The sequence below is a fragment of the Anabrus simplex genome, chromosome 2 (assembly GCF_040414725.1).
Source record: "Anabrus simplex isolate iqAnaSimp1 chromosome 2, ASM4041472v1, whole genome shotgun sequence".
Lineage (NCBI taxonomy): Eukaryota > Metazoa > Arthropoda > Insecta > Orthoptera > Tettigoniidae > Anabrus > Anabrus simplex.
The window spans coordinates 42,094,081-42,117,294 of record NC_090266.1 but is presented as its reverse complement, the minus strand read 5'-3'; the positions used below and the strand labels follow the sequence as shown (position 1 = coordinate 42,117,294).

General features: G+C 38.1%; 1 protein-coding gene across 1 annotated transcript in view; it reads left to right on the top strand.

The window, feature by feature from the left end:
- The window catches only part of LOC136864939 (ubiquitin carboxyl-terminal hydrolase 22-like), a 168,797-nt gene extending 153,355 nt beyond the window's left edge, over positions 1–15,442 (top strand). Inside the window, exon 9 of the mRNA XM_068226463.1 lies at positions 15,374–15,442. Coding sequence (XP_068082564.1) covers positions 15,374–15,416 — 43 coding nt within the window. The 3' untranslated portion in view covers positions 15,417–15,442. The remainder of the gene's footprint in view (positions 1–15,373) is intronic.
- The last annotated feature ends 7,772 nt before the right edge of the window (positions 15,443–23,214 follow it).

Sequence of the window (23,214 nt, the reverse complement as noted above, 5' to 3'; positions counted from 1 at the left end):
ATGGCGCCTTGCTTACGGTATGGGCATATTCCGTACCCTCTATACCTAGGTGTAGCTGATTGAGTATCTATTTCTTCCCTTCTCTCGATATGTTCAGGACTTTGTTTTTGTTGTTCAGGAGTGCTAATCTGAACTGGATGTGCAACTAAGTCTTTACTGTTGATAGGCTTTAAAGTACCTTGTGCATGAGCAGTATCAAGACGTCTTAGTACCCCATCTAACTGGTCTAAGACTTGAATATTTGCAGCTACCAAAATCTCCTGAAAATGAGAAAGATACTGCAAGGTAATGACTTGTATTAGTTCCTTCTCAGGCAAGGATGATCTAAATACTGCATCTCTTTCAGCTGTGATAGTAAAAAATCTGAGTATCAAGAGGTATTAATCGAGGTACTGTACCTTCTCAAATACAGTTTAAGTTTGATTAGATGCTGTGTTTCCGTGTTCCAAGAATGCTTAATTAAGGCATCCTTGAACTCTGAGTATGGCTTGATATTAAATTTGAAGACAGCATAATATAAAAGGGCCTTCTAACAATCGGGCGACCATTCTTAACCTACCCTCGCTAATCCTATGTTCTTGGAAGTACTCTTCTTCATTAAGTATGAACTCCTTAGCTGTGTAGTCTTCCTTGCCAGAGAATTTAGGTTTTTTATCTTGGACTTTTAATTACCGTCGTCTGATACGAAATTTCTCCTACTCCCTATCTCGTACTATAAACTGGTCTAGACATATCCCGAGACACTAAATTAACAACTTTATCGGCCAGACGGTCTATTTTGCCCTCTAAATTGGTCCTAACATCTCCCAATTGAAGTTGACGATCCCTTCTACCTGTTTCACATCATTTTTGAGTTTAGTCTTTAGTTCATCAACATCTTTACAAATACGACTGATTTGTGTGGTCGTATTTTCGGCTTGTTGAGTGAACCGTTCGTCAAAATTGCCCTGTTTAGCTTTTAACAAGCTAATTTGTTTCCTACTCTGGAAATGTCTTTTCTGACCGACTCTCTAAGATTATCTTGGACAGAAACAATCTTAGCCTGCATCTGTTAAAGCTGACCATGGCTATGGGGGTGTTTAGGGGTTGTAGTAAGGATGTAAAAGAGAGGGCATATAAATCTCTGGTAGGAACCTAACTAGAGTATGGTTCCAGTGTATGGGACCCTCGTCAGGATTACCTGATTCAAGAACTGGAAAAAATCCAAAGAAAAGCAGCTCGATTTGTTCTGGGTGATTTCAGACAAAAGATTAGCATTACAAAAATTTGCAAAGTTTGGGCTGGTAAGAATTGGGAGAAAGAAGACGAGCTGCTCGACTAAGTGGTATGTGATACAAGTTCTTATAATTTTGTTAATTACCAAAATTAACAAAATTATAAGAATTTGTATCACAAGTAGATCTTCAATATGGACAAAGAAGATGAAATTTATAACCTGCAATAAGTGGTATGTTCCGAGCTGTCAGCGGAGAGATGGTGTGGAATGACATTAGTAGACGAATAAGTTTGAGTGGCGTTTATAAAAGTAGGAAAGATCACAATATGAAGATAAAGTTGGAATTCAAGAGGACAAACTGGGGCAAATATTAATTTATAGGAAGGGGAGTTAGGGATTGGAATAACTTAGCAAGGGAGATGTTCAATAAATTTCCAATTTCTTTGCAATAATTTAAGAAAAGGCTAGGAAAATAACAGATAGCAAATCTGCCACCTGGGCGACTGCCCTAAATGCAGATCAGTATTGATTGATATTGAACAGCTCCTCCATCAGCCGTCACAGACGGCCTAGGCATCACTGTAGAGGTGTACTAGGGAAATGAGGAATGAGGTAGTTTCACGATGCTTTTCTCACCAAGCCAAAAGTTGCTACTATGTATCAGTCTGCCAAGCCTACTGAAATAGATACACTAATTGACCCTATAAGCAACATTTTCACACCATTCATAACAGGGACTGGCTCTATGCGGAATAGTATTAGCGTCGCTCATACCAGTCAGTTTCATATCATCAAAGCCAAGGATGAGAGCAAGACAGGTCAATGAAAGTAACAAATTTTATCTAGACACCTGAAATTCAGTTTTTAAAACTTCAATGTTTTTCGAGAGCTGTTGGAATGAAGGAATCTTCCCTAACGACTTCTATTACATGAGATTTAATGGTTTTTCTCATTTCTTCGACATTACAAGTCAGTTGAGAAGAGATTTCTGTGATTCGCTCATTCATTTTTTGATTAGATTCCGCGAATCTTTTGTCTATCTTGGTACTTGGTTGATTGAGATGTAATTCTAATTTCTCATTCATTTCAGTAAATCTGGTCTCAAATTGGAGAAAATTAGCCTTAGACTCGACTAACAGTTGAGCATTAGATACTACTAAACGCCTGTCTAGGTTGGCATTAGATTCGGCCTGAGATTGAGTTAAGTTATTTAAGCTTTGATCTACATTAGCAAGATTAGCATTAGTTTGGATATTAGATTCAACTATACTAGCAAGGTTGTTATTATTTTCTGTAAGACGCCGCTCTAAGTTAGCGCATGTTTCAGTGAGCCTGAATTATCATTAGCCTCACTCACATTATGCCTAAGGGCTTCAATGGCTGCAATAATGTTGTCCATTTTATGGCAGGTTTAGTATCTTAAAACATAACACTAGCAAATTTAAACTGTGGTTTGAAATATATGTTGCTTTAAAAGTTAAAAAAACACTCAGTTCACTGAATTTATAAATAGCACACTTGCGAAAGAGAAAAATAATTCAGTCTTATGAGGAGAACACATGAAATATTTAAATACTTGCTTAAGAGTAAATTATTTGCCACATCCAGGGCATTAATTACACTTTACTCGAACGCCATATCCAGGGTGTTGTAGTTATCTATTTAACTCTGATAGCACTGTCTTTCCTAGCTATCGAGCGCCCCATGTTGAGGGCCAAGTTTACCTAATCCTCTCTGTACCAGTAAAATATAGCCCGACTTAACTGTTGTTTTTAAAAGCTCACAAGACATTTATCAGGGTAATCCTAGGTGAAAGTTAGCTATGGCTTGGTACAGGAGGATAGGTCTTATCTACAAGAAAACTGAGATTTCTTTAAAGAAATTAGTTTATCCAAATTAAATGCAGGTTGAATTGCATATCACCTTGGTGTAGATATCGTTGTCTTCAGAATCGCCTACCAGGTAACCTCGTACTCCCTGGTCTCCTTGTCACCATGGAATCGAATCCGTTCTGCAGGGTCCTTTCATCACCATGGAATGGAGCTGGAACACCCAGGTCCGTTCAACATGGGGGTCAAGCTCATATCTCGTACCTGAAGCTCTAGATGATCTGGAAACTCTCCGATGGCACAAAATACATTCAATAAATTAATGGTACCTATGTATACAAAAGACTATATAACAATCAAAAAGCAAGACTGCCATGACTAAATTAAGAATAATTTAAACATATTTTCACTGAAACATACAAATATATAAAATATCAAAATTAAAGGAGAAGAAAAACAAATTAACAGAGAAAACAAGAAAAATATTCATAAGAATAGTAAACACCGTACACAAACACATACATTGGACAAATAATAGTGGCATTATATGCGTCATATTTCAGTGCCAAACATGCCAAATTTAGGCCTGGTTCCTTCATTGAATGTTAATTGTTAAAATGCTGTCAAGTAGACATAACACACAATTTAACAAAATGACAATCTCATCAAGAATTGTTAACACAGACAAATGTTAATACTTGTATTAAATTAACATGGCAACAGCCCTGTGTTAAACCTTTTTAACAGCTCTAAAATTTTAAAATGGCAGCATCTAGAGGACATATGTTTAAAGCTATACTGCTATATGTATGAACTGAAGAAGACAAAGGATCACCCATACTAAGAAAGAACAAAAATGCCTTTTTAGAGTTGTCAGAAGAACGTTTCCTACAAAGATAAGTACCTAAGTACCAAAACCATAATGAACAAGATACTAGAAGAAATTGAAAATAGGGTACCGTTTCCCACATATTGCAACTTATTAGTGTCTGGAGTGCTGGAGTAGCTTATACAGTAGCTCTTAGATATTATGCTTGGGACGCTTTTCATGTAATTGTAGGCGACTTTGCTCATGAGTTCAAGACAAGTGTTTAGAATTGTACAAAGCATTTCTGCTGCATTGGCAAGGTATTACATTACTTTCCTAGCAGTAAAAGAATGCCCAAAAATCATTCAAGATGTATATCAATGCGATCATTTAAGAAAAGTCTAGGAAAACAACAGATAGGGAATCTGCCACCTGGGCGACTGCCCTAAATGCAGATCAGTAGTGATTGATTGATTGATTGATCAATTATCGCATTTTCCCGATGTTATAGGATCCCTTAGATTACACTCATATAAGAATATATTGAATTTAATTATATAATGGCGCGTAGCCTCCGGAGGGGCCTGGTACAGGTCTTTTGATTTGACACCCATAGGCGACCTGCGCATCGTGATGAGGATGAAATGATGAAGACGACACCCAGTCACCATGCCAGGGTAATTAACCAATTGTGGTTAAAATTCCTGACCCTGTCGGAAACTGAACATGGGACCCCTGTTACCAAAGGCCAGCACGCTAACCATTTAGCCATGGAGCCGGACAGTATATATTGAATGTTGTGATATAACTGTCGGTTCTGTTATTTTTTAACTAAATCTTCATACTTTGAAAAAAATAGAATGTATTGCAGCCGAAAGGCCAGAGAAAGATAATACCATCTATGCATAATACTTATTACATCTGTCTATAATGTGTTAATTATATTGTTTTCTTTTGCACTTGTTTGGTGATATCTGTCACATTCTTGATTACCCAGCTTACATATACAATTTTCGCTAGGATTGTGATATGATTTGGTTGTACATATTTTGTGATGAAAGCCGTGGATAGCGTATCAGGTCACAACGTGTCTGAGTTCCTAGTTTTCCTTCATGCAGTTTCTCTCTAACATGGCGCTTGTAGCGTAGAAGTCTATGTCTATCTCTTTACCCTTAGTCATTCTTCTTTCCAGATGTTTTGGATATTGGTCAGTAGATGGCAGGAGCAATTGGTTCCTCAGATCCTTAACATAGAAGGTCTCTTTGGTTAGTACATAAACCATTCTTGTATGTGCTGATTTACCCACACTCAGTGCATTCTTAAGGAAGTGTGCTTTGACACCTATTTTTACAAAGTCCCTAAGTTTAAGACATTCCCAAATGAGTTCTAATCCATAAGATACTATAGGGGATATGGTGGGGTTAAAAAGTGTCATAGCTGTAGCTAAGGGCAGAGCTGGGAGGAACTTTATGGCTGAGATTGCTCTTGTAGCTGATGCGGTTCTTTCTTGGACATGGTATCTAAACAACATTGTAGAAGTTTGAGGGAAATTCCAAGATATCTAAAGTGGTTGACGATTTTCAGCTGTTCTCCTTTGAGGGTAAGAGAGTCTCTACCTGAGATTTTTCCTCCCTTTCGAAATGTCATTTGGACTGTCTTCTCCAAATTTATCGTCAGGCAGTTTTTCTTTACCCACTTTTCCAACTCTATTAAATCACTTTGTAGGTTTTTCTATGGAGTGACCCCAGCACCATGTCATATGCATAGAAGATAAGTTTTGTATATGCTGTACTCTGAAGGATGTCCTGTAATATCGGCTGTAGCGATGTTAAATAATAGAGGGCTCATTGGATCCCCCTGCGGGACTCCATTGGTTTGTTCAAAAGAGTCATATACGTGGACTGTGTCCTCAATCTTCACAAAATTAACTGATTAGATGTTTTCTATTGCTCTAACAAGTGGATATGTTCATCCAATCATGTCCTTTTAATCAATATTTCCCTGTTTAGTGAATCAAACACCTTCGTGCAATCAATAAAGACAGCAAAGTATTTTCCTTTTCGTTCCTCAGGGCTTCTTCTATTTCCTCCATTAAGTATTTGACTTGATGGCTTGTACTGTGTTCCTGCCACGTACAGAAACAAACTGGCATTCAGGAATGTTAGCTGAATTCTCCAGTTTTGACGCTAGTATTTTTGAGTGTACCTTGAAGATATTATTTTCCAGTGCAATTCCCCTGTATGAGTTTGGGTCGCCTGTATCCCCTTTCCCTTTATATAGTATCCTGATGGATGATTTACTCCAGCACTCTGGTATTGTTTCAGATCTGAGGCATTCGTTTAGCAATTTTGTCTATACCGGTATCATTATCTCTTGGAACTGTTTTAGGTGTTCCGTGTGTGTATGGTCTGACCTGAAGCCTGTTTATTTTTTGACTTACTTCTCATCTCTGCGATTTCTGTGGGTGTTATTTGCATTATTTGTACCGACTGTTGTATGGAAGACCTTTCGTCCATTTTGAATGCACATGTTTTGTTCACCTGGTTCAATACCTTTTTGAAGTGTGTCTCCCATCTGTCCATTGTTGGGATTTCCTTTGGTCTTACAGCAATTTTCCTTCTATGTGGCAGGAAGGGGTACAATATTGCTTCTTTCGCTAATCTTTTTGCCTCTGTTTCCAGGTAGTGGGATTTCTTCAGTGCCAAGAGCTTTTTATAGTCCCTCCGGTGTGTGGCGTGTTCTTGTAGCTCTCTTTCCGAGTCCCTGGCCCATACCTCATGTAAACACCTTAGGGTTTCTTTTCTTTTGTTGTAGCATTCACTGTCGAACCATGGCTGTGATTTTCTCTCCTCGGCTGGTATAATTGCCTATCTTATCAGATCTGTAGCGATTTGCGTTGCTTCGTTCAGATGTCCTTCTTGTATTAGGTGTTCTGCTAACTTAAGTGCTTCCCCTTTCAAACAAAATCTAATAACGTTTGTGTCAAATTCATTATAGTAATGCTTCTGTTGCCTCTTGCTGCACATGTTGACATCTTTGAAACCTCCGCTAACCATAACCTATAATAATATCAACTGTGTGTGTCAAAATATATTTCTAATACAATGCTCTGGGCCTTTCATGTAAAGAAACAGAAGATGCTCTTTGCCAAACGTGCTCAGAAATCTCACAGATCTGTGTTAATTTGTCTTTAAACAGTTGTTTCATACCAATTACTGGAAGTGTGTTCATTGATCAGAGGACTTTTAACCAAATAACAATTGTTAGTTAACATTTTGGTAAGTAAAATGTAACACAGAGTCGAAGAAACTGGGCATTACCTACCTTCTCTCCTTTTCATGCTGAACATTTAAATGTATCCACAGTTGACCTCATAATATATAAACAAATATGAAGTACAAATGTCGTAACTTTTGCACTGTTTATATACACGAGGCACACATCTGTCCATTACAAATGCCACACACTGCCTTGGCCTGTTGTGGTTATGACAGTTAAAGTATCCGTAATTTTTATTTCACACCCTCGACATTTCAGCATTTATGAGCGGTTAGCTAATAATCAAGTTCCTACATTCCAATAATAATGCAATTCAAGTTCCTGGCGTAGATTAGACAGAAATTTTTTTGAGAAATTATTTTAAACAACCTCATATTTTTCTACATTTAAGGACACTTTTATTCTCCGTCCCGCGGAGTAGGGAAAAATATAGTAATCAACCATCTGTAAAGATCACATAACCGCATTTCAGTTGAGAATTGTAGTGTAGATACAGTACCGGTAAGTTATATTAGATAGTATCTTGCCTGTTATATTCGTGTGCAAACGGCAGGTTTCATTTCTATTACAGCATAGTAGGATAAAGTAGTACCTACTAATATTAATCTGTATACGTGTTTAACTTTGTTGGTAAACTTTGAGTAGGCCTACCTACCGGTAGTTCTTGTGAATATCCAAATTTAGGCCTAATTGGAATTTTCATTTCTATTTGTGCTTAGTAAGAAGCCAGGATTCGTCTTTTCGTACTTTTAACATTATTGTAGTGTAGTATAGTAACTTATTATAAATTAGAGTGCCTATTCTATAATTTTGAGTAGTTTTGCGAATTTCGAACTTTAATGGTAATTTTCTTTTCTGTTTATGCTTGGTAATAACCTGTTGTAATTAGAATACATCTGAACGTAGTTTAAAATTATTGTAGTAACTTATATTATAGCCTCTTATTAGAAAGTAGTGTGTTTATTCTATTACTGTGAAATATTTGTATAGTATAGTGCCGTTTCTGTGGTATCTGTAGTAACTCTCTTACTAAAATTATGTTGTTGTAATTACTGTAGGGTAGACTTAACTGCAGTTAAGAATTGTGTAATTCTTGTGTATTATTCTGTTTCTAGTAATTAACAGCAATTTTCATCGTGTTAGCGTGTTGTAGGAATAAAAATAGTACAATTAAGTATTATAGTAGTGTAGTAGTAGCTTATATTAAGTAACTTACTGTCGTGTGATCTTTATGAACTAACCTAGACAATATTTCTTCCCTTTCATTTTTATTTTATTTATTATTTATTATTATTATTTATTATTATTTATTTATTATTATTTATTATTATTATTATTTATTATTTATTATTTTCTTTTCATTATTTAGTATGGTTCATGTTTGTGGGTTACTGTAGTCACGTCCTAGTTCGTGAACCATGGGCAACGGCTGAGTGGCCTAGTAAGTGGTCCTGAGAGTCGGGATACCAGTTGCTATGGAATGGGTGTGGGCATCTTGGACATATTCTGAGTCATGGCCCTCCTTGTGCTCAGGCGGCTAGGACTATACAATCCACCGGGGGTCCATAACCCGTTAGAGGAGAGATCCTCACTTGGACTATGTGCAAGTAGGGTAGCATCCTGCTTCATGAATTTACCGAGCTCAGAACATTTTAAGCAAGCCTCGGACCTATGGGAGTAACAGAGTCCCACTCTCATTTGACAGGCGAGGGACTCCTTGGAAACAACTTGGCGAATGAAATGGAATTCGGTGGGGAGCTATCAATATTAATGGGGCTTATGGAAGAAAAAAGTAGAACTGGCTGAGTCAGCAAAGAGGATGCATCTGGATGTGCTAGGAGTAAGTGATATTCGGGTAAGGGGAGATAATGAGGAAGAGATAGGAGATTATAAAGTGTACTTGACGGGTGTTAGAAAGGGAAGGGCAGAGTCTGGGGTAGGGCTCTTTATCAGGAATACCATTGCACGCAACATGGTTTCTGTTAGGCACATAAATGAGCGAAAGATGTGGGTTAACTTGTCACTTGGAGAAATTAGGACGAGAATTGTCTCAGTGTATTCACCATGTGAGGGTGCAGATGAGGATGAAGTTGACAACTTTTATGAAGCATTGAGTGACATCGTGGTCAGGGTCAACAGCAAGGATAGAGTAGTGCTAATGGGCGATTTCAATGCCAGAGTTAGGAATAGAACTGAATGATACGAAAGGGTGATTGGTAAATGTGGGGAAGATATGGAAGCTAATGGGAATGGGAAGCGTTTGCTGGACTTCTGTGCTAGTATGGGTTTAGCTGTTACGAAAACATTCTTCAAGCATAGGGCTATTCACCGCTACACATGGGAGGCTAGGGGTACCAGATCCATAATAGACTATATCCTAACAGACTTCAAATTCAGGAAATCTGTTAGGATTGTACGAGTTTTCCGGGGATTTTTCAATGATACAGACCACTATCTGATCTGTAGTGAACTAAGTATTTCTAGGCCTAGGGTAGAGAAAGTGAAATCTGTCTGCAAACGAATAAGGGTGGAAAATCTCCAGGACGAGGAAATTAGACAGAAGTACATGGTTATGATTAGGGAGAAGTTTCGAACAGTAGACATTAAGCAGGTTCAGGATATAGAAAGTGAATGGGTGGCATACAGGGATGCAGTAGTAGAAACAGCAAGGGAATGCCTAGGTACTAGTGTGTGTAAAGATGGGAAAAGGCAAACATCTTGGTGGAATGATGAAGTGAGAGCAGCTTGTAAATGTAAAAAGAAGGCTTATCAGAAATGGCTCCAAACAAGGGCTGAGGCAGACAGGGATTTGCATGTAGATGAAACACAGCGAAACAAATAGTTGTTGAATCCAAAAAGAAGTCATGGGAAGATTTTGGTAACAACCTGGAAAGGCTAGGTCAGGCAACAGGGAAACCTTTCTGGACAGTAATAAAGAATCTTAGGAAGGGAGGGAAAAAGGAACTGAACAGTGTTTTGAGTAATTCAGGTGAACTCATAATAGATCCCAGGGAATCACTGGAGAGGTGGAGGGAATATTTTGAACATCTTTATCAATGTAAAAGGAAATCATCCTGGTGGTGTTGTGAACAGCCAAGCTTATGGGAAGGAGGAAAATGATGTTGGTGAAATTATGATTGAGTAAGTGGAAAGGATGGTAAATAAACTCCATTGTCATAAGGCAGCAGGAATAGATGAAATTAGACCTGAAATGGTGAAGTATAGTGGGAAGCAGGGATGAAATGGCTTCATAGAGCAGTAAAATTAGCATGGAGTGGTTGTAAGGTACCTTCAGATTGGGCAAAAGCAGTAATTGCACCTATCTATAAGCAAGGAAACAGGAAAGATTGCAACAGCTATTGAGGTATCTCATTGATTAGTATACCAGGCAAGGTATTCACTGGCATCTTGGAAGGGAGGGTGCAATCAGTGGTTGAGAGGAAGTTGGATGAAAACCAGTGTGGTTTCAGATCACAGAGAGGCTGTCAGGATCAGATTTTCAGTATGCGTCAGGTAATTGAAAAATGCTACGAGAGGAATAGGCAGTTGCGTTTATGTTTCGTAGATCTGGAGAAAGCATATGACAGGGTACCGAGGGAAAAGATGTTTGCCACATTGGGGGACTATGGAATTAAATGTAGATTATTAAAAGCAATCAAAGGCATTTATGTTGACAATTGGGCTTCAGTGAGAATTGATGGTAGAATGAGTTCTTGGTTCAGGGTACTTACAGGGGTTAGACAAGGCTGTAATCTTTTACCTTTGTTGTTTGTAGTTTACATGGCTCATCTGCTGAAATGTACAAAAAAGCAGGGAGGAATTCAGTTAGATGGAAATTTAGTTTGCAGTCTGGCCTATGCTGACGACTTGGTCTTAATGGCAGATTGTGCCGAAAGCCTGCAGTCTAATATCTTGGAACTTGAAAATAGGTGCAATGAGTATGGTATGAAAATTAGCCTCTCGAAGACTAAATTGATGTCAGTAGGTAAGAAATTCAACAGAATTGAATGTCAGATTGGTGATACAAAGCTAGAACAGGTCAATAATTTCAAGTATTTAGAATATGTGTTCTCCCAGGATGGTAATATAGTAACTGAGATTGAATCAAGGTGTCGTAAAGCTAATGCAGTGAGCTCGCAGTTGCGATCAACAGTATTCTGTAAGAAGGAAGTCAGCTCCCAGACGAAACTACCTTTACATCGGTATGTTTTCAGACCAACTTTGCTTTACGGGAGAGAAAGCTGGGTGGACTCAGGATATCTTATTCATAAGTTAGAAGTAACAGACATGAAAGTAGCAAGAATGATTCCTGGTACAAACAGGTGGGAACAATGGCAGGAAGGTAATCAGAATGAGGAGATAAAAGCTCATTAAGGAATGAACTCGATGGATAAAGCTGTACGCATAAACCGGCTTCGGTGGTGGGGTCATGTGAGACGAATGGAGGAGGATAGGGTAACTGGGAGAATAATGGACTCTGCTATGGAGGGTAAGAGAAGTAGAGGTAGACCAAGACGACGATGGTTAGACTCGGTTTCTAATGATTTAAAGATAAGAGGTATAGAACTAAATGAGGCCACAACACTAGTTGCAAATCGAGGGTTGTGGCGACGTTTAGTAAATTCACGGAGGCTTGCAGACTGAACGCTGAAAGGCAAAACAATCTATAATGATAATGTATGTGTGTATGTTCATTATTTAGTCAAAAATGGCTAAGCAGTGCGAGTGTAGGAACCTTGGGTGTGGCCAGACATTAAGGAGTATGAGGGAGGTGTTGGAGGGCTTGAGGGAGATAATTAGGATTCTCTCAGAGGACAGGAAGGGAAGTAGGCCTCCAAACAATGTACAGGATACAGTAGGTTTAATAGAGGGATTGGAAGGAAACGGGGGAATTGTGGAGGACAGGTGGTCTAATGTTTTAAGGGGAAGGAGACTGCAGGCTAAGGGCTCCATTTAGGATCCAAATTCAGGACAGGTGTTGGTGAGAAATTGGTACGAGTCACTGCAGGTAGAACAACCAAGGGAAGATGAGGAACGGGAAACTGTTGCTGAGAAGTTTGTAAGTAGGAGAAAGGGAAGAGGTAGGAAAGGGAAATGTGGAGTAGCAGATAGGGAAAGGCAGGTGGAACAGGATCATGGGATGGAGAAAAGGGAGTAGGAAGTAGCTTCTGCAGCTGTCAGGAAAGATAGGACTGACCAGGAGGGGAGGGGATCAAATGAGGTGGGTAGGGTTGAGGCTCTTGTCATGGAGGATTCTATCGTTAGACATGTCGGGAAAATGTGTGGAGGAAAGGGTAACAGGGTAGAGTGTTATCCAGGAATTAGGTTAAGGCAGATGTTGAGGAAAGTAGAAGAGAAAGAGGAGGGAAAGGAGAAGGTGGTAGTGTTTCACATTGGTACTAACAACATAAGACAAGCAGGTATAAGTATCAACATAGTTGGGGATGTGTGGGATCTGGTAAATGCAGCACGGGTGACGTTTACTGAAGCGGAGATTGCTATCAGTGGAATACTGTGTAGGAGGGATACTGACTGGAAGGTGATAGGGGATTTAAATGAGACTATGGAGTGGGTATGTGGGAAACTGGGAGGGAAATTTCTAGATCCTAATGGGTGGGTAGGAGATAGGGATCTGCGCTCAGATGGCCTTCACTTAAACCTTAGTGGTACATATAAGTCAGCAAATTTGTTTAGAAGGGTTATAGGGAGGTACATTCAGGGAAACATGGTGGCCTAGGGAGCAGTGTTAAAGGAAAAGGGAACTGGAAATCAAGTAGGGATGACATAAAACTGTTAGTGCTCAACTGTAGAAGTATTGTAAACAAAGGTATAGAATTAAGTAATTTAATAGATATATACTTACCAGATATTGCAATAGAAGTTGAATCATGGCTGAGAAATGATATAATGGATGCAGGAATTTTCTCACGGAACTGGAGGGTGTATCATAGAGATAGGATAGGAATGGTAGGAGGGGAAGTATTCATTCTCGTGAAAGAAGAATTTATAAGCTACAAAAAAGTTAAAGATGACAAGCACGAAATTCTAGGGGTAAGGCTCATTTCTAAAGATAATAGGCAACTTCATGTGTTTGGAGTGTACAGGCCAGGAAAGGGTAGCGCAGATGTTGATTCCTAAATGCAGATCAGTAGTGATTTATTAGTGCTGTTGTAAGCAGTTGAGGCACTCGGTTCTTTCACAGACAATTCTCAACCAGCCAGTTTTGCTGATTGAACAATTCCTTCCTATATATGATACCTTACAATGGCTCTACACATTGAGTGAGTACTACTTATATATGCATGTCTGAGTTACAGCACAGGTGCTTGCCAATCTTGAGTTATCATCGAATGCCATAACAGCCTGAGACTAGTGCTGAAAAACAAATGTGGGAATAACTCTCTCTCTAGGCCAGTAAAAAGTTTGGTAATACCATTTTATTAGTTGACTTACTATTAAACATTGACAAAATGGAGTTTTAGTAGGGCATATCAGATATATACCAATAGTTTAATTTCACATTTTAGGAATTCAGCTGAGAACTGCGAAAGTGATGCGTCACTTTCCTACTTATCCTAATTTAGAAAACTTTTCCTATTGGCAGTAGCAGGAAGAATTCAGTGTTCTTTGTTCATGGAGGAAGTAAATAGCAAAATGCTTATGGAGTCCCAAAAACACAGTTACAGATATCTTTCCAATTGACAAGCACTTTTTGACCTTGACCAGCACAACTTTCCCTGTATTCTGCCACTCCATGTTCACTTGTTTGAATGTAGTCATATAGTCATGAATCCAAGTTTCATCTCGGGTGATGATACGGCACAAAAAATCCTCTCCTTCTTCCTTGTAATGAGTCGGGAGGTTCTAAAAAGTTTCCATATGAGCACGTCTTAGTTGCTTGGTAAGGAGACAAGGAATCCTCCTTTCAGGCACTTTTCCAGGTGGTCGGAGTCATCACTAATGATTGAGTTCTGGATGTTGATGACATGAAGAATGTTGAAAGAAAGCACCTAAAATGCTAAGAAATACTTCATCAAAAGCTGAAAGCTAAGAAAATGTGCTATAAAAAAAAAAAATGATCTTTTGATGTGTGTTTAAGAAAACTTTCAGAAAATAATAGCTTACAAACTTAAGAATGAGCAAAATATGGGCCTCTAACTCAGAGTTCTTTTACTTCACCTTGGTGTTGCACTGGACAACAAATGTTTTTCTTAGGTTGTCAAATGTGAAGGATATGTGATTTACTGTCAACACATTTTTAACCTTGAAAAGCTGAGTTCTATGCAGCTGATGTGTTTGGAGCATACTTGAAGTGTGGAAGGCTGTTAAATCTTCCTCAGTCCCATCCATAGAGTAGATTTTACACCATGTACCCTGAGATTTGATATAAAGTTTTATATCTGGCAATTTTGTCCTGTTCTTTTTTCTATTTTAAATGCAGTAGCTGAAGCATTTCTACAAAACACGTTGTTAGCACTGGTCTCGAGCTGTTTAATTAATGAAATTGAATCTACCATTGTCTCACACTTTTTTTTCCAGCAGTGTGATAGTTGTCGACAATAATGCAAAATTTTGACTTGATAAATGCCAAACGGCCCTCCATGCTCAGAGAGCGTATCTTGAGCAATTTGTATTGAAGCAGCTTCTTCACAGTTGAAACTCTGTATTATTTTTTCACTGCCTGGAACTTTTTGCAATAATATAAGCATGCATTAAATCACACGCCCCAGCATGTGATGGTAGATTATAAGTAGCATGATGTCTGGAGCTTCTGCTTTGTAATGTGTAACTTGTGAGGATGCTTTTAAGAAAACATTTCCAATGTTCGCCGCAATTCTGTCTAAGTTGGGATAATTTGTTAACACTTTTTCGCAAACTCTGTGTAGACATTGTGTTAGGCATTTGGCATGGACCATTTTAGAGTAAAATGCCTTCAATGAATTACCTGTTCTTACCATATATGATGCTGCATCATTTTAAAATAAAAGCACAGTATCACTTCTCATGCCCACAGGCAACAGAAGAAACATAGCACTTTCAAACAATGTGTCTTTTTGCCACTGGTTAGCAAAAGCCTCACTACGTGTTGAGCAAGGAATCAGTTTCACACATTCAGATGCATGGCCATGAACTGATATCCTCAGTATTTCAGTTGCTGGGTGAAAATTCCAGTTTTTATTTAATCACTTTGTAGTATTTGGAAATAGAAAGTTTTTTAAATCATCTTTTGTTTGTTTCCAGCTACCAGTTGTTTTACCATAAGCAGTTTCTGGAATATGAATGAAGCAAGAACCTAACAAATGGAAAAGGATGAGAGTGGAAACTTTAGTGGCAGTTCCAGTAATACTTCAGATTTGAACACATTCCTTTTTGGTATGTATATTTATTTATATATATATATATATATGTATATAAAATGTTTAGTGTCATTTGTATTGGACTTGTAAATAGCAGGATTCTAAAGTCGTTTAATTGGCAGTGTAAAGACGCTTCTGAAGGTTTGTGGTTGTGGCTATAATTCTCAACTACATTCCTTTTTTTTTTGTATTATGTGTTATGTCCATGTCTTACCTGCTAGTAGTGTCTTGGATCACAGATTTCTTTTTTTCCTTTTTCTTATGGGGCACGTTCCCTACATCATATACTGTAATTTATTATTTTGCAGTTATCTTACCTTGCTTGATAAGGAGTGACAAAATGAGTCTTCAAAACATGATGTTGTGTTTGTGTAAATCACATCACTGAAAGCTCCATAATGAAATTAATGAGTTTTGTAGAATAATTTTGTAATACAAAAAATCCAATATGAATTTTACATATACGAGTTTCATAGTGTGTTGTACTGCGGAAGAAATTAGTGTTAGCAATATATCCCCTATTTATTGAATCACAATTTGTTGATGGATGTCCTGTGAAGCAGTGAAGTATGCTTAAAGATGTAAAACCTTCACAATGTTCAATTATGTCTGAAAAAGCACTTGGTTGCATACTCTTGAGCACTGAATATGTACTATGCAGTAATGAAATTATTGACCAGGGTCCAAGGACTGCTTGCTTTTTATTCTTTGTACCTATATCTTCTTTCTTTACCTACCACTTTTCCCACACTTGTGTGGTCGCAGGTGCAAACTGCGTCGCATATGTGGATTTGGCCCCGTTTTACGGCCAACCCTATATGGAGGGATGTAATCACTATTGCGTGTTTCTGTGGTGGCTGGTAGTGTAGTGTGTTGTGTGAATATGAAGAGGAGAGTGCTGGGATGGACACAAACACCCAGTCCCCGTGCCAGAAGAATTAATCAGAAGTGATTAAAATCCCCAACCCATGCAGGAATCGAACCTGGGACCCTCTGAACCGAAGACCAGTATGCTGACCATTCAGGCAACAAGTCGGACTCTTTGTACCTATATCTAGAAGTTCAAAAAAATGTTTGTGCTAGTTTAATACATATTATTCCTCAAATGATACTTACCCTCCTTTGTAGAAATGTAACATTTCATATATAGATTCATAATACATTGTCCAAGATATGTGATCATGTATTTACATTTTCTTTTTAACTGTACTGAATAGCTTCTTGGAAAAATGTTTTTTTTTTTTTTTTTTTTGCTATTGGCTTTACGTCGCACTGACACAGATAAATCTTTATTACATGTAACTAATCTCATGATTAGGCCCGTATTGAAATTTGCTATAATATGCTTACAATATTGTGATTTTTTTAATTACACCTTTTCAATACAAATGGTTTTATGTTGTTAGATCATAATGCTACAACATTATTGACATGTTTCGCTTGAATTCCAAGCATCCTCAGCCTATATAATCATCTCAAGGTTAAGACCTGTCATATTTGATTTTCTTTGAAATGTGTGCTTAATTATAATTTTAAATTAATAAAATAGATAAACATAGGAATTTATAAACACATTAATAGATTAACAATATAAATGATTATACTAAAACTGGAATAACTGTTATTTCTAAAGATATTGACGTTCAAAACACAATATCTTCAAATGTTCAAAATTTGGCTGAAATTGATTTCTCAAAGTTCTAGTTTATTAAAAACCAATTGTAATTTGACCTATGTTAAAATTTGAGTCGTAATTATTGTTAAAACTTATTGGTGTCTGAAGATTAAAATCTTAGATATGTTGGAATTCAGCTTCAGGTTTCAATTTTGAGGCTTGCTGCTGTAGATTATTAGTCTTGAACCGTAAGATGTTGAATTAGATAGTTTCGTCGGACTAGTCTTATTTTGATGTAGATGTTGATTCCCATAGGGAACCTAAAATATTTGTCCTGAATGAGTAAATTTATAATACCAATATAATGGTCTGTTATTGGACATTATAAATTTTCCAGCTAACTCATTCTTGGTTGCCTGCGTTTCGCCCTCGTGTGCTAAGTTAGGCTCGTCATTTGGGACTTAGCACACCACCCAAGACGCAAGGCTAGTGCATACCGTGGAGACCACTGCATAGGCTACTTGAAGCCACCAGCAGTGCCAGTGCACTATGAGAGCTATGTCTCATTTCCAAAAATTGATGCCTGCCTGGCCATCAAATGATGTAGATGTTGATTCCCATAGGGAACCTAAAATATTTGTCCTGAATGAGTAAATTTATAATACCAATATAATGGTCCGTTATTGGACATTATAAATTTTCCAGCTAACTCATTCTTGGTTGCCTGCGTTTTACCCTCGTGTGCTAAGTTAGGCTCATCAGTTGGGACTTAGCACACCACCTACGACGCAAGGCTAGTGCATACCGTGGAGGCCACTGCATAGGCTACTTGAAGCCACCAGCTGTGCCAATGCACTATGAGAGCTATGTCTCATTTCCAAAAATTGATGCATTTTGTAGATTCCATATATCTTTGGATTTCTTTTCTGAGTATGATGGTCACTCCAGGTTTTCCTTCAGGTCCTCCACTGTAATACAGCCTGTATCCTCCTTTCAGAGGAATCTATCCCATACCCCTCTTCTTGGTCTCACACAGTTCAAGTATGGCTACATCTTTTTCTTTCATGAAGTCAACCAGTTCTTCTGTCTTTTCCGTCAGTGTAGGACATTTACTGTCACAATCTTCATGTAGTTTGGTGCTAGTAGCCCGCTTCTCACAGTTCCCCCAGCACCCAAAGAGTTGCGCATCGCTTTTAGCAGGAGTCGCCCTAACCTTTTCCGAGGTGCCATATCTGCTTTATCAATATAGACTATTGTAACAATGGTCTCGCCACATCCAAAGGCCTGGTTCAAAATTAGGCCGCCTCTAACATGGAGACAGATGCCATTCGTGGCCGCTCCTCTGGAGTACTGACGCTGCGGGTTTTCCCCTTCCACCATATCCACCGTAACCAAAGTTCATCTTTTCTGCCGTACATGCCATTGAGGACTTCGCCCATAACCCAGAGCAATGTCCCTCCATATTTATGACCCCCGGAGAGAGGGTGTTCCAGCATTTTTAAGCCCCCAGGAATTGGGCTACCTGTTTGTCTGCGGGATGTATTGAGTATTTCAACCAGCCCTACATACTGTAGGGGTCCCTTACCTGCCACCTGGGGAGGCGCTCTGTTGGGATCAGGTTCCCCTGGTTACTTTCGGAAGTTGACTTGACCCGCAAAGGCTGAGGTTATTTGCAGTGTTGTGTTAAATTATTTCACTTTAATGAACTCCATAATTATGAACTTTGTGTAGTGAAATTTCCAACATTGCTTCATTTTATTACCAGTTGTCTTTTAAATCATTGATATTATTTGTTAATTTGGTTACAAGGAATCCCCTCCACATTACAAATATTTCTCTTAAAATTGCTTCGTTCAGCGCTGCTATATTTGTAACCAATACAGGTTTAATCCCTCACACATTGTGGTTTATGCATGAGTAATTGGCTCTAACTTGTTGTGGGAAGGTAGGATTTGAATCAGCAGCCAGGAAGGTTGCAGTAGCAATAGTCTAATATTGGAAAAGAAGTCTTCATTTCACATATGCAAATTCTTGGCCTTCTATTTTCATCTGGATGAGACGTTGTCCGATTGTTTCTCCATAGTGATATTTCTGTTCTTAATTCAGCACTTGTTTCTGAGCAGTCTTCTTCATACATCCCTGCCACTTTAATAATTTTGTCTACTGAAAGCTTAGAAAAATCACTGACAATAAGCCCTTTTGCTAACTTTATCACAAAGGCATTACTCTAAGTGGATTATCAAGTGGTTGACCAAAGCCAAGAATACTACCTTTCTGAAGTATTCCTCAGAATCTTTAGCTGACAGAATCATTCTTTGAGTTTGTCTGAGATAGATTTCTTTAGTCATATCAATTGATGCAGTAAAAGTGCATTTACACATTTCATCAATACTTTTCCTCATTATATTCAACCTTCCTACTATAGTGCCATTGTAAGACAATGCAGTTGACAAATATTGTTTAGGGTCACGCATGAACTTGCTTTGTTTCACAGTGGGGGCAAAATATTGAACAGCTGTTTCCAAACCAATGGTAAATTTATTTCTTCTCAGAGCTGCGCCTATGGCAACTGCTTTACTTAACATCTCACTGCGTGGATCTTCTTCAGTTTGTTCAAGAAGCCTTATAACATGTAACATTAGTTCCTGAAATACTGCACAATGAAGTTATCATGTCTTTCAAACCAATTTGAAGGACAAAATCACGGAACTTAGAATACTCAACTGGTAGGCCATTCCGGGCATGTGTGCTGCCATTGGTCAGCGGCTTGTGACGTCATCGGGAAGAACACATCTGCGGTCTGTAATATTCTCTTGCATTAAATGCTGAGTGCAAAGTAACATTTATCGTTTCTTTTGCTCTTTCACACTGGAATGTCTTTCTTTCATGACTTGGAACATATATTTAAATCATGAATATGTGTAATGAATGAGAGAAAAATGGAAAATATCTATCGTAGTGCAAATTATAGTGCATAATGTATGTGCCAGCCTCATAAGCCTTAGTTAGATGTTTGTTGTTAATAATCATATTATAATGAATATTTCTTAAAATTGTTTTAATTGTTTTCTTCTTTATCAGACAAGATGGATGTGGATTTCGCAAGGCTATCCTTTCACTATCTGCAGGCTACCACGACTTAGCAGGCTATGGCGCTCAGTGGGCTGTTTTTGCCCCACTATGTTTTAAATATCCTTCAAAAGTTGAAGTTGTCGGCACTGTCACCGGCTAAAGCTTATTTTTTAAAATGTTAAGGCAGGAAATGTAATCTATGGCTGTTAAGGAGATACAACCCAGAGTAGGTTTTTCTTTACTGCATTCTTCTTCATTGCTTCCCATTTGGCCTTTTTGTTAAAATGTCTGATACAAATGGAAGTCCTTGTCCTTACATATAAGGCAAAGATTTTCCTATTGACTTCGGGAAATTTTGAGTGTATAGTTAATGTTAATGTTTCCATTACTTTGTAGCACCTTGAAATACAGTGCCCGTGGAAGGAAGCAAAAGTAATAGTGATCCAGTCTTGTTCAGAGGATAGTTTCAGATCAAGACGACATATATCTGTTTTTGTTCCCAATGAACTGTCAATGTTTTTACACTTGTAGGCGACGTAACCTGCCAAGTATTTTAAAGCATCGTGTGTTACATCTTCATTGGGAATCGTTAAACTGCTTAGGTCAGTATCAAGTAGCAAGTTTTCTTCACTTCTATCAAAACTCATAACATCAGGCGGTTTGTCAGTCACTTCGATGCAAAGTTCGCTGGAAAGGAAATTCTGGAATTCTTCTTCAGTTCCTTCGTCAGGTGTCAGGGGGTCAGAAAATGTAGTAAATTGACTTCTGTCCTGAGCAAAAGAGGCTCCACAAGATAGAGGCATGTCGTTTACGTTCCCAGTTAATATTAAGAGGCACATGCTGTTCTTCACTTCGAAAGGAGTGGGATTGTCATAAAATATACCGAGATCCTGAAGTCTAGAGAAATAATTTTCCAGACAGTCTTGATTCAGTCTGGAAGTCAAAATGTACTTTGCCCCAATGCCTTTCACATCTCCAAAGAGTCCAGTAAGGGAGTTTATGGATATTAAAAACCCATTCTGGAACGGAAGGAGACTGCTTCTTTTCACCAGCCGCATACTCGAGCAAATGTCAAAAAATTGTTTTAAAGTGTTTTCTTGACCTCGATGTTTGAGGCCATAACCACTTCTAAGGGCAGCTTTTTCGACATTAGGGACCCTAAATAAACTCTTTCAAGATTAAAATTATTGTGTCCACCTTTTCAATACAAATATATAATATAAGGTCAAGAATAATTAATAATTAAAGAATTTATAATTATAATTATAATTAAAGAATTTATAATTTATAAATTCTAGTCAATACTATTGAGATGCCCCAATTCAAGCTGTGATCAATCCAATCTGCAATTGGAGGTCTGGTAATTGTAGAAAATGTAATTCATTGTTCATAAATTCTGGCAAGGTTAATGCACTTATTGTACATACTGTACATATTGTAAACTGTGTAAATAGCATAAGACAATTGTATTTAGTATTAAGTTAGTTTACTATAAGTTCCAATGTTTATAGTTTTAATTCTTGACCTTAGGATTAATATAGGCTGTAGATGCCCATAACTAGGGCGAAACATGTCCCTAACTGGTGTGTTTCATTCATGTAGAATTTAACCACTAAAATTATATATTTGTATTGAATAGGTGGACACAATATTTTTAATCTTGAAAGAGTTTACTTATTGTATCTTCAATACAGAACAAAATGAGATTAGTTACTTGTTAGGGACCCTTGAGTTCAAAACATCAAATACATCATTATTTTATTAATTCAACAATATTCCCGTCATTATGTTTGTGTAGAATATATTTAATTGCTTGGGCAGTGCGACGTGAAAACAGCTGTGCAGCCATTCTGACATTTTGACGAGCACATCCAGTAACGTTCAGGTGAACGTCTGATATATGGTGTACGATTGTAAGGTCACTTTTCTGATGCCTTAGGAGATCCTCTATTAGAGTCTTTGTCACAGTAGTCTCATGTGGCAAAGTGATTCCATCATCAAGTAAATGATTACGTAATAGTTTTAACAAGTGAGGGACATCGAAGAACACCCAGACTTTCCGATTACTGTCCACAGGGTTGGAAAAATATGTCTTGCTTGTAGATACCCCAAGTTCTTTCCATACTTTTGCATTTCCCCCCCCCCCCCCTCCCCCATGTTGCAAGTAACAGCAATTACACGCACTCCAGCCCCATCAAGCTCTTTCATAATTCTTTACAACAATGTGCTTGTCATCGTAACATCGAAGTCGTAATACACAGGCTGTTTCCATTTTGAAAATAAACTGCGAATCATCGCCGCCTGAACATTTTTGTGCGGCCCGAATATCACATCAGAGGAATCATAACTCACGCGACCATCAATTTTTATTTCTTCGAAGCTTAAAACAGCCATTGCCTCAAATGGTTTAAACATTTTTGATCTAGCTTTGATAAAATTTATCACTTCTTTCAAAATGCCCGGTCTGCATTTAAACTCTTTTGTCCACCTCTGAAGAGTTGACCAGCAGCATAAAGGGTATTTCCTTTTCCTCAAATAAGTGAATACTTTGGGGGAAAGTGCTCTTAAAGTGAGTGCATTTGCAATATCTTCAGGGCTCCATCTGACACGTTTTTTTCCTTTTCAGCAAACATCGTATTTGACCTATTGTAAAACCTGGGACAAGATTGCCATTACTTCTTTGCTCATAGTTTCACGTCTCATTTTGTAAGGCATAGGTCTCTTGGTTTATATCACGTGTTTCTTACATTTAACTTTCCTCAGAACAGCGATTTTTTGCTCCAGGAGAGTATTTTACTTCTGTAGAATCACTAATTCTTTCCTTAGCTCCAAAATTTCCTGGTCTTTCATTAATATATCTGGACGACGAGCGGGTTCTATGTTGGTTGCCTGGTCTAGTTTCAGTTTCTTCGGAGATAAGGAGTCTAATGCTGTTACGGCCCTTTTCCTAACTGATCTCATGTCACTGTGGTGTTCTCACACCGTTATAACCTAAACAGAAAAGAAAGGTATTGTTGGTTTCTGAGTACGTTACTATT